Below are 13293 nucleotides of genomic sequence, written 5' to 3' on the forward strand. Positions count from 1 at the left end.
CGCTATCACGTATCTGGTGCCGAAACCCGGGATCACGGATTACCGAATCAATTTTAATCACAAGAAGAAGCCTGTTTTTTTCAGTCTAATTTTTTTTTTCTTTTCTATCGTTTTTGGTCGGACTTTGGAATTATGGCTACTAACTTTGTATGAGCGCCTGTGCTGAACCTCGACAACTTTAACATCGAAAACAATCAACCACTTCCAGAGGCAGTCAACCAGCCACCCCCGCCGGAGCTTGCTCCACTACCGGAAGTCTCGTTGGAAGGAGCTCACGCCACAACCCTAGAATGGGTCAAGGTCCGCACTGCAACGGCTCAAGACCTGAGAAAACCTGTCTCCGATTTGGAGCGATTCACTGGGGAGACGGGGGAATTGAACCATTTTCTAAAAGGAGGGGATAGGTTGATAGCCCGAATCATAGCGAAGACAAATGAAAACCTACTTGATAGTGACGACGCCGAAGCATTGAGGGCGGCTGTCGTCTGTAGAGTGAAACGCAACATCCTTAATCAGATCCAGGCAGACGAGGAAACCCTGGGTCGTAGTCAAAGCTAGATTGAAAAAAGCTTTCGGAGGAGGACGATGGGCTCCAGAGGAAGACATTTTCATGATGTTAAGGGAAATGAAGAAGCCAAGGCAGTCGAGCGGTCAGTATGCTTGTGAGCTGCTAGCGAAGTATAATCGTATCGCAGACAAGCAAAGCGAAATGATGGAGGCAGATCAAGTCGAAGGCCGAATGCAGTTCTTATCGGGAATATTGAAGATTCAGTTAGCGAAAGAACTGGGGAAAAAGGAGGGGTTGCCGAGGGAACGCTCCTTTGTCGAATGCGCTCAGGAACTAATGGACTCAAGTGCTCGAGAGGAGGCAGCCCGAACAGAAGTGGAAAAGTCGGGTTGGACGCGAATGGAGTATAATAGGCCAAGGTATACTAATAATCCCTGGAGAAAGCGGGAAACAGGGATAGCAGGAGAGACAGGGCAAGGAATCACGAGAATAGGACGAACCAGGCGAACAGGAGCAACGGAAGAAGAGAGGACCGAAAATGCCACGGTTGCGGCAAGATCGGACATCTGGTGGCGCAATGCCCGCGCACCAGATGCTTTGAATGCGGTAACGAGGGACATATCGCGAAACAATGTCCCTATATATATAAGAGAAGGGAAGTGAACCTCGGTGAACCCATGGAAGTGAATGCCCAAAGAGTAAAGAGAAGTAGGGTACTAAGATCCGGAGGATTGAGCACGAAGTCACCAGGAACTTCCGAGGCGTCAGAGACTGAGGCAGAAGAAATGCAGAGAATACGAGAGGACTCATGGAGAAATCCCAGGCAGGTATGGAGGCGAGCGCCGGAGAGAAGAAGAAGTCAGGACAACATCTGAGGGGAGTATCAGCGGAGAGGCGACCGCACATTAGTCAGCTACAACATCAGAGGGAAGCAAGGCGGTCTGCCTATTATCATCGTGGGAGGAGTGAGATATCTCGTGGACACCGGGAGCTCGAACACCATCCTATGCCGGGAGGCGTTGAGAAGATTGAGTGACGGAAAGAAGACACCGCAGGTGCAGGTATGTGATTGTAAATTGGTCACCTTGGGTGGGCCCTGTAGCGTTATGGGAGAGGCAAGGATGGGGTTAAGTCATTTGGGGGTTGTGTGAGATAAACTCACGGTTCACGTAGTGGGGAAAATGCCGAGAGATTACAAAGCGATTGCAGGGTGTGACCTATTGAGAAAGATGGTAGCGCGGATTAAAAATAAAGACGGGCGATGGGTTATTAAAATAGGAGAAAAAGAGTTTGAGTGCCAGGGTTTAGACAGGGATAACAGCATGAGGGTGGGGGCGATAAGCTGCGTGGAGAACTGGAGAAACGGGATCATGCGCGAATACGCATCTTTTTTTAAAGAAGGGGAGGTGTTGGGGGCAACGGGGGAGACAGTGCATGAGAGAATAACATATGTGAAAGAACGGAGGTATCCTCAGGCGTTACGAGGATATATGAGAGAAGAGTTGGGAGAGTTTAAAAAAAAGGGGATAATTATCAACAGTACGTCACCCTATAATAGTCCCCTGTGGGCGGTTAAGAAAAAGGCAGCACCGGGAAATAATAAGGAAAAATACCGGGTCGTGATTGATTACCGTAAATTGAACGAAAACACGGTCGACGAAAGATATCCCATTCCATGTTTAGAAGACATACTGGATAGATTAGGAGGATCTACCATATTTAGTACTCTCGACCTTAAAGCTGGGTATCACCAGATTAAAATGCATCCGAAGGACCAGGCAAAAACAGCATTCTCATTCGAGCGAGGCCACTATGAGTTTTCTAGGATGCCTTTCGGGCTGAAGAATGCCCCAATCATTTTTCAACGTTTAATGGACGAGTTTTTGAGAGGAGTAGATGAAGCCATGTGCCAGGTGTACATGGACGACCTGATCGTGTTTAGCAAAAACGAGCGCGATCATGAAGCCCATCTGAGAACCATATTTCAGAGAATTACGAAATTTGGCCTCAAACTATCACAGGAGAAGTCGGTGTTAGGGCAGGAACAAATTAGCTTTCTGGGACACACGATTTCCAGTATGGGGGTTCATCCAGACGCACGCAAGGTAGAGGCCCTTCACAATATAGCGGTACCTAGGGACGTGAAAGGAATTAGGTGGTTACTAGGGGCTCTCAATTACTACAGGAGATTTGTACCAGAAATGGCAGAACGAATTACATCTTATTCCTTCTTCCCTTTTTTGACATTTGGCTTTCGCCGATACTTAACTGGTGCCGAAACCCGGGAACTTTAGATACCGTTTTAATTTTCAGTCTAAAAGAAAATTTTTTTTTCATTGTTCTCTTTGAATTATGACCAGTAACGGATTAGTGGGAAAAGCAGTTCTGAACCTAGAGAATATGAACCAAAACAACCAACCTCAAGCTGCAGTCAACCAAGCTTCAGCAGCTGCCAACCCACCTCCACAGGTGATGCAACCATTACCAGAAGTCTCTTTAGCGCAATTTCATGCCACGACGCTAGAATGGATCATGGATACGGCAACTGCCCAGGACCTGAGAAAGGCGGTATCGGACCTATAAAAATTCACCGGAGAGACCGGGGAACTAACTCATTTTTTAAAAGGGGGCGATCGCCTGATGGGGCGATTAGAAGTGAAGATGTAGGAGGATCTATTGGACAACGAGGATGCAAAAGTACTGAAAGCAGCGGTATGCGTCTAATGGGCAGTATGCCGCAGAACTCCTGGGACGCTATAACAGAATTCAAGATAGACTCAGCGAGATGATGTAGACAATCCAAGTACTGCAAGTAGGATGCAATTTCTAACCATGGTACTGAAGATGCAGTTGGCAAAAGAACTGGGGAAGAAAGAGGGAATGCCGAGAGACAGCTCGTTTGTGGAATGTGCTCAAGATCTCATTGATACAAGCACTAGAGAGGTGGAGGCCCAAATGGAAGTAGAGGAGCCAGGGTGGAACTCGGACGGAATATCATCGGCCAAGAAACATGCCAAACCCTAGGAGAATAAAAGACGGTAGAAGAGAGAAAAAAAGTAACACAGAAAATAGAAGGAGCCAAGTAAAACCCAGAAACAATGGTCGGCGGGAGGACCATGAGTGTGGTAAAACTGGACACCTGGTAGCACAATGACCCCGTACCCGATGTTTTGAGTGTGGGACAGAGGGACATATAGCTCGACTGTGTCTCTATATGTATCGGGGGCGGGAACAAAATGTGCCTGAACCGATGGAGGTCAATGCTCAGAGATTATGGAGAAGGGTAATCTCTCGAAGAACGAACGGATCCATGAGTGAATCCACGGAAATGTCCGAAACCTCAGGAACAGAAGCTGAAGCAGGTGACTATGAGCGAGAGGATAGCCAGCAAGGTAAGAGGAGGACTTGGAGACGAAAAGGAGAAGCAGCTAGAACACGAGGAGAGTTCTGAGGAGCGTACCCACAGAGGAGCTACCGCACGTTGGAGATCAACCATATGAGAGGAGGACACGCCGGTTTGCCTATAATAGAGATTGCAGGAGTGAAGTGTCTGGTAAACACCGGTAGTTCCAGTACTATCATATGTCGAGAGGCTGTGGAGAAGTTGTCTAGTGGAGAGAGAGCACACCGGATTTAGGTATGTCAGTTTAGGTTAATCACCTTAGGTGGCCCTTGTGAGGTACAGGGAGAGGCGGAAATAGGTTTGAACCATCTTGAAAGTGCATATTATAAAGACCATGCCGAGGTAATATAAAGTAATTGTGGGGTGTGTCCTGCTAGGGAAGGTGGGTCCTTGGATTAAGAATAGCAAGGAAAAATGGAAGATTAAGATAGGTGGTAAAACCTACAAATGTCATCAACAACAGAGGAATGAGGGTGCACGGATTGGGGCAATCAATCAAGCTGAGGACTGGAGACAACGACTTAACAGGGAATACCAGGATATTTTTTTTACAGAAGGGGATATCCTCGGAGCGACCGGGAAGACTGTCCATGAGATCCCACTGAAGCAGGACAGGGTAACATATGTAAAGGAAAGGAGACCCACAAACACTACGTCACCACATCCGGGAGGAACTCGAAAGTTTAAAACGATAGGGAATCATTATAGATAGTACATCTTCATACAATAGTCCATTATTGGCGGTTAAAAAGAAGAATGCGCCAGGTGAAACCACTGAAACGTACGAGTGGTGGTAGATTACAGGAAGCTGGACGAGAATACCATTGACGAAAAGTATCTAATCCCTATATTTGAAGTCATTTTAGACAGGCTGGGCGGAGCGATGTTATTCAGTACACTGGACTTGAAGGCTGGGTATCATCAAATTAAGATGCACCCTAATGATCAACATAAGACGGCATTCACTTTTGAAAGGGGTCACTATGAGTTTACAAGGATGCCGTTTGGCCTCAATAACGACCCCATAACCTTTCAGCGCCTGATGGACCAGTTTCTGAGAGGAATTGACGAATCCGTCTGTCAGATTTAAATGGATGACCTCCTTGTGTTCAGTAAGAACGAGATTGAACACGTGCGACACTTGAATAGCGTGTTCCAGAGAATAAGACATTTTTTGGGTCACAGAATTTCTTGGGAGGGAGTTAAACCAGACCCGGATAAAGTTTCAGCTATCCAGAAAATGGAGCGAAAAAGCTCCCAGTGGCGTATGCCAGCAGGTGCCTTACGGAGACGGAAAGTAGATACAGCGCAATGGAGCGAGAACTCTTGGGAATTGTGTGGGCCGTCGATCACTTTAGACCATATGTGTTCGGCAGAAGGTTCTAGATACACACTGACCACAGACCACTCCAGTGGGTGGGAAAACTGAAGGAATCGTCAATCAGGATAACTCGCTGGAAGGAGCTTCTAGCGCAATATAACATGGAGGTTATATGTAAACCGGGCAAAGAAAATGAGATGGCCGATTGGTTGTCTCGAGCTATAACCACGAACGCCGTGGAACAAGAAAATGGGGAACCGTCCGGTGTCATGAGGGAATGGACGGCTAGAGAGGAAGACCCGGATGAAGCGGAAGAAGATGGTAAGGAAGAATCTTCGAATAAAGAGAGTTTGGTTGAAGAAAGACCAGGGGATATAGAGGAAATGGAGGAAATAATTAATGGCAAGAAGAGACAAATTATTTGGAAGACGAAAACCACCGGAATGACCAAAATTAAACATATGAATAAGAGAGAAGTAAAATAATGACAATCTGGTCGCAACCAGGCATGAAGAATGACCAGATCTGTAGAATTCTGAAGAATGTTTCGAAGCCTGGAGAAAAGCATCACCTGTATGTTGGCAACGAAACCGTTTGGGAGAAGATCAAGGCGCTATGGTGTGATGAACAGATTGGAATGTTCTGTCCAGTCATCCGTTGTAAACTGATGGTGGAAACCCTTCTGGAAGAAGAACAACAACGAGAAGTCACCTTTGCGTGTCATCAGGGAAAGACAAATCACCGGGGAATCCATGAGACTATGCAAGCGTTAAAGAGAAGATACTTTTGGTGGGGAATGAGGAAGACTATATCGAAGGTTATAGGAAGCTGCGAGGTTTGTCATCGCACTAAGTGCGACACACATCTGCCTAAAGGAAGACAGGAGAAGACACCTACCACAGATGCACCACTCAAAGATTTACAAATCGACACATTTACATGGAAGGGGTATAAATGGGTGACCATGATTGACCTCTTCAGTAAGGCGGCAATGGCGCACCAGGTGCAAGATAGGTCTCCGGAAGCAGTATTGGTATCTCTCCGCTTGTGGTTTCAGTTCTACGGAGTTCCCGAACGCATCTCATCGGATGGTGGAAGAGAATTTGACAACTCTTTGATACGAAAGGAAATGAAGGACCTAGATGTTATATGGCACCTCAACACACCAGGACACCCCAAAAGTAGAGGTTGCATAGAGCGGCTTCACGGAACGCTGAGTGATCACCTTCGATTGTACCAGGCAGACCAAGGGCTGAAACCGGACGTGGCAATGCCAAAGGCAATTGCCGCATACAATCATTCGGTGCACACCGTTACGGGGTTTTCGCCGTTTGAGATCCTTTTTGGGCTTTGGGGAATCCGGCGGGACTACAAGGGCACGGCCGCGGACGGTGACGAGATAAGCAACAATCATGTCACTAGGAAAAAGCTATGGGAAAAAGTCCAGGGAAAATTGGAGAGGGAAAAACCAGGAGAGTAGCTCGGGAGAATTTAAACCTCAGAGATAGGAAGGGAATAATAAAAATTGGGGCAATTGTACATAGAAAGTTGGGATCAAACAGGGGTAAGGAGATACAGCGATACGAGGGACCATTCAGGGTGATAATAATAAGAGAACATAATGTTGTAACTATTGAGAGTATTATAGAACCCAAAAAGCGCAGGACCGTTCATATTGAACAACATAAAGTCCCTCTAACCGAAACACCTGTGCAATTTTAATCCGGAGTGTACTCATCTAAACTTATCTGTGGTGTTATGTTTTCTCAAGCGGTGATTTAATTTTTCTTTAATTTGTCTTTGATTATAGCGATGTACTGAATAAATTACGTTGCAATTTTTTTTAATTGTATAAATTCATGATTTTATTTTTTTTTTAATTGTATAAATTCATGATTTTATTTTTTTTTTTTGCTTTACTTTTAGTTTGTAATAAAGGTTTATGAGAAGTGTCAATCTTTTGTTTTGTTTATTGTATACACTTTATTGTAAATGGTTATTGTTGTTGTATTTTATATTAATTTATTGTATAGTTGAAGTTTACGAGGATTGTTCGTAAACTGGTGGGGGGAGTTAATTTATATATATACTTATATATATCATACAACATAGTTAAAAGCAATCAAGCTAAAATCGTATAACGTATTTCCAATTTTTTAAAACCAATTTAGAAAAAAAAGAAATTTAAAACTATTATCTTATTGAAAACATTATTTATGTGTGAGTGCTTGCATACAATATTTATATAAACATATATTTTGGCGCCCGGAATTGGTCACATTGAGTTGTTGGTCACTCACCATTACTGGATATAAAAAAAAATTAAAAAACGCCCTATTCTGAGTTTTGGGTTGTCTAAGCTTCATTGAACATTTATTCGGTGCAAGGCTGAATTAGATTAAGTTGAGAATATTTTTTTCTCCGCTTGATGTATTATTTTTTTGCACCACAAAACCTTAAATACGAATTTAATTACAAACGAAAAATAATTTAAAAGGTATTGATAAGGGTCGGAGAAGCAGAGATTCAGCTGCCAACAGTTGTAACAATTCTGGATTTGGATTAGTCCTTCGAAGATATAAATATTTACGTGAACACAGGACATCAGTCCAATGTCCAAAAGCTACCCAGAGAAAGGCATGCAATCCAGGCCGAAACGTTGTCATAATAATATAAGAACTACTTATGATTATTTTTCACTCCCAACCACAACCCGACTATCTTTTCCTCATATTAATCAACAGTCAACACACACATCACCTTCAAGTGTTTTTCATTTCGAAATTAGTGAAAACTGGTACATAACACTATATTTATAGATCCATTTATGTTTTGTTTAAATGACTGAGAGCTTACAATATGTTTTGGCGCAATAATATTATATAGTTATTGGTATTTTTAATTCAAAACTGAAAAATATAGACGTAATGGTTCAGGAAGTGCACCTCGTTATATCTGACATGTCCCACATTTACGAGGGGAAAAACTTTATTAAAAACAACAAACATGTGTTGCCTAACATCATTGGGTTGCTACAACATATTTATTTTAATCTAATCTGACAATTTGTTTTTACCAACAATACATAGGCATAACAAGTAAACAATTAACAATATATAGATGTACAATATGATTTTTTATTTATTTTTTGTTTTATCGCTTTGGTTCTTTAATTTTTATAAAATTCTTTTTCATGATTTTTTTTTTGTTAATCCCACCTTTTTTTCCTCTCATTCTTTCTTTTCTACCCTTTCCTCCCCCCATATTTTCGCTTTCAACCCAATATGACTTTAAAAGAATAATTGATAAAAGTAGTGATAGATGAAAAAAAATTATTTTATGTATATAAATATACATAAAAAAAAAAATACAAATAGATATAAAAAAGTAACAAATATATGTATAAATAAATATTAAAAATATATACAAAAATAAAAAAATATATATTGATAAAATGTTTATTCCCTTCTTATTAAAATCTTTTCAATAAGGCATCTAAATTTATTTTTAAAAATTAAATAATACTGTTGTGCAAACTTTAGACCGGTTTCTGTTTTTTTTTCTCATTATTCTCTCCACCACCATCACTGCTCAACAGAGAGCGCTACCCATGGTTATCCAAAAGATAGTATGAGATTAATTTATTAATGATTATATAATTTAATTGTAAATATTTTTATATTATGATTTTGATAGCGATTTTAATCATTATTATAGATTACGATTAGATAGTTTATGTAAAATATTATAGTGCATTGTAAATATATTATTTCCAAGAATAAACACAATTAATAGAATATAATAATAGATCGTAAAGTAATTTCTATTAGGCTGTGCCTCTCACCAACCTTTGCCTTCTTAGCAGTGTGATTACCCGATTTTGCAACTTCTTGGTTAATAGTAAATTGTCACATTAAATGGATTTATTATTCCACTATTACATTGATCTTATGTGTTCTTACTTCATACTCATTCCTACAGTTCACATCCTCTATCATATACCTTTTCGTTCTTAAGTCAGAACCTACAGCGAATACCTCCTTTATGACCGTAACTGAGTTCTTTACGGAGTGGAATTACCTTTCCGCAAGGAACAACAGCGAATACCTGTAAGACTTGCTATCCCCTTTACGACCGTAAGTGAATACCTTACGGAGAGAAGTCTCTATTCTGCGAGGATTTACGGCGAGTACCTGTAAAACTCATCCAGCCAAGTCATCTCCTATTTGCTGCTGCCTAACCTATGAGCGTGCATTGTTAAGGCCTTACATCTTTAATTGGGTTCAGAACTAAAGAATTATACACATAATTCAAAAAGGCTATCGTACTCGAAATTGCTTATAAATGCTATTTAGAGAGGTATATTTTCTAAAAAAAAGTTTAAGAAAAAGGTAAATTTCAGAGAATTCTTTCGGTAGAAGATATCCGTTAATTTAGTGATTTGTTCAACATTCTGTAGATATTTATGGTTTCGCCCTCCTCTCCGATAAGTTATGCCTTTTAGTGGGCTTATGGATGTAAAGATGCTTTAGTTTCTTCCGATCAGCATGAATGGATTTCAATAAGCATTATTTAAAGCATATAGTGTGTAATAAACCTAATGAGACTGTTCTTTAATTGAAATTTACTTTGTGTTATCTTGTTAATATCAATGCTAAGATTATGAAAACAGATTTTGTTCTGTAGGTTTGTATAGTTTGTACACATTACCCTCCTATCCGATGTACTGTTCAATCTAAATTTGTAATTAATAATAATTTCGTATTGTTGAAGTAACCTAAAAGTTTTTAACTATTTTTACCAGATTTGTATTAGAGGTCTAGGGAGTATTCTCTAAAATTTTCAGTTTTCAAAAACAAAAACACTGTAAATTGTTGAAAACAATTTAATTAATTTGAGACTTTTAAATGGCTATTTCATGGCTGATTAAGAAATCATCTTCTAAAAATTGAATATACTTTAATTCGATAATTTATTTTGGTATTATTTAATATATAAGTAGGTTTTGGTAGTCCATCCGCATTCATTGTTGTTAAGTAGAATAACTTACATGGATTTTATGGATTATGTTTTATTATATGGATCGCTTCTCAAAAAAAAACATCCAACATATTTAACAGTATCGCTGTCGGGCGTATTTTGAGATGAGCATTTATTGAAAATTATAATATTACAAGTAAAACACATTAAGCAATCCAATTAATTCTTTTTAAATTAAAATTCATACTCGAATTCACAAATTTTCTGTATGGATATTTTAATATATTTAATATTCCTATGCAATTTTTTAAATTTAATTTAGTATAAACAAATTGGTGAAAATTACAAGGGCATTTACGGAAATTTGAAATTAAATAGTTTATAATTAAGTCATTGTGCATTGATAATTCAACTACTACTTTGATGATTAATCATAAATTTTTGATATAATAAAATTTTACTACATAATAAAAATTATCATTTACTTTGAAGTATATAGTATAGTTACTATTTTAACATACAATTTTACAATATAGTTGTCTTTTTTTTTTTTTATGTTTTGTTATAATTTAATATATGTGGTATCTTGAAGGTGAGAACTTATTGAAATTTATAATATTACAAGTAAAGCACATTAAGGTTAATCCAATCAAAAAAAAAATTTTATATTGAAATTCATACAATAAGTTTCACAAATTTTATCTTTAGATTCTTTGATATATTCAATATTCTTATGCAGTTTTTTAAAAAAATTTAATTTATCATGAACAAATAATTACATGGGAATATAGGAAAACCAGAATGATTCCGTTGGCGAGTCGAAATTAAATAATCTTTAACAAACTCATTGCGCATAATTCAACTATACTTCGATAATTAATCATAAATTTGTGATATAATAAAATTTTACTACATTATATTTTCCATATCCATTCGAAACTCTCACAATGAGACTTACTCTACCTTTAAAATATACTTTTTTATCACTCCATTAATCAGTAAATTTCGGTGTTACAAAATCTCAATGAGTTTAAATATTTATTTTTCTTTGGGGATAGGCCCCATACAAATAGAGTTTGCAACAACTTGATATGGTGCTAAATTATTAACAAAATTTCGAAAAAATAAAAAGTAAGCTAAAGTTATAAAAAATCGATTACAAAAATAATGCAAACCTCCTTAAAAATAATTATAAAAATTAATAAACAGTTAATATACACACAAATAAAAATTATTATTTACTTTAGAGAATAGTAACATATTATTTGACAATACAGTTTTCTTCTTTTTTTTTCTATTTTATTGTAAGTTAATAAATGTTGCATGTTGAATGAACACTTAAAAATCATAACGACTATCGTCATATGCAAGGTATTAGTTAGGTATTCATAATAGAGGCTCCAATTCGTAGGATATTGTCTAAATAATAGTAAATATTTCTGAAGATGGGAGTATTTGTTGATGTTAATAATTTTACTAATATTTAATTAATTATTATAAATATAGAGAAAATCATAGTGTAACGAGTAAAGAGAATTAATTATCTTTTAAAAGATTATACATACATATAGTTAACATGAAAATATACTTTTTTGAGTACCCGCAAAAAACATTTTCTTTTCTTCAAATTTTTTTTAATGAATTTATTCAATTGATGAAAAGTTAAAAGGCTTTTTTTTAATCATTTCAGTTTTTTGTTGCGCAGTTCTAAATTTAGTGAATTTCTTTTTTCCTTTTAGTCACTAAGTAAATTATTGTTATACTATGTGAATGCTAAGTAATATTTCAATTAAAATTACTTTAAAAAATTTGTATTATCTGAAAAAAAAAAGTATTTATTCACTCAAGTAATGAAATAAATACATTTCAAAACTTATTTTTTGTGATTTTAAACATATTAGTAACAATTTGCTCCATAATGAAAAGTTCATGTATATATTGAGTTAGCTAACCAATTTTTTTTTTGTTGGAAAATGGACTGCGTCCACTTTCGAAATGTAAGGCTCATTTATATTTCTGTTTGTTGAGTATAAGAACATATCCATATGGATTACCGGCCCGGTTTTGTTTAAAAAATTCGTCTTGTCATTAAAAAAAAAAAAGAAGCTGCCATTATTCAATATTGCTAAATTAGATAGGGGTGGAAAGATGGCCAGTATTTGGATGGAAGACTCACCACTGGGGGGCGGTGGATAGTTAGAACATAGAGCCAGGAGGAGGTAGTAGAGCCCCTGCATCGCAGGCAACCTTCCCTCTGCGATATCAGCTTCCCCCACCTCCGTTCTTGTAATCGATTTCCATAATTCGATTCCGGCCATAACTCACCTTTTATCTCCTTTTTGATGTTACCAGTCATTCCGATAGCTTTGATGAGCGTGTCTGTCAGTTTGGAACATCTCTAACCGAATTATCGAGTACTATTTTTCTTTCATAAATATTTTTGTATTTCCAGATCGGCCGAGTGGGCCTCACATAGGTTTTATAATAGTGTAATTTGTTTTTAACTGTTGGTCAAACTTGAGGGTATATTCTATGCAAAAACACTTCAAACTACTTCCAACGTATAATAAAGATAAATTAAGCTAAAAGTAATCAAAATAATAGAGAGAGAGAGTGGGGGCGGGAGGGAGAGAGAGAGAGGGAGAGAGGGAATTAGTGAGAGAGGGAGAAATGCTTGATTTAATAAACCATGCTTCCCAAATATAATGGATTGCTATTATAAACAGTATGCTCATCAATCTGATGATTAAAGGTCTGGTCATAGACCAGCGTATAATAAGCGCGAACAGAGCCTTCTTTGTCAATAATACTCAAATACTTATTATGAAAATCTAATATGAAGGCAAGGAGGTTAAGATGGACGGGACATGTGACTCGAAGCAATCCTTCAGGACTCCTCTACACAACAAGTATGCCAGTATAATTGGCAAGAGACAACGTTGGAGGCCAAAAAAACTGAGAGATAGACAGAATCAACAATGATGCGAAAGATCTGCATGCAGCAATCTGGATAGCCCAAGATTGGCTGGCGTGGAGAAGGCAGGATAGAGCCAACCAATAAAAAAGATATATATATATATA

At 38.0% G+C, this 13293-nt stretch overlaps 1 protein-coding gene across 2 annotated transcripts in view; it reads right to left on the reverse strand.

Annotated features, from left to right (window-relative positions):
• Ir76b (Ionotropic receptor 76b) overlaps positions 1-12479 on the reverse strand; it is a 54390-nt gene extending 41911 nt beyond the window's left edge. Inside the window, exon 1 of one of the 2 annotated variants that reach the window (XM_067050236.1) lies at positions 12389-12479. In XM_067050236.1, the coding sequence (XP_066906337.1) occupies positions 12389-12449 (61 nt within the window). In that variant the 5' untranslated portion in view covers positions 12450-12479. The remainder of the gene's footprint in view (positions 1-12388) is intronic. The other variant, XM_067050241.1, reaches the window with a different exon arrangement.
• Positions 12480-13293: the final 814 nt, after the last annotated feature.

Source organism: Halyomorpha halys, unplaced genomic scaffold (assembly GCF_000696795.3).
Source record: "Halyomorpha halys isolate HHAL.00 unplaced genomic scaffold, Hhal_1.1 Scaffold375.1, whole genome shotgun sequence".
In the NCBI taxonomy this organism is placed as follows: Eukaryota; Metazoa; Arthropoda; class Insecta; order Hemiptera; family Pentatomidae; genus Halyomorpha; species Halyomorpha halys.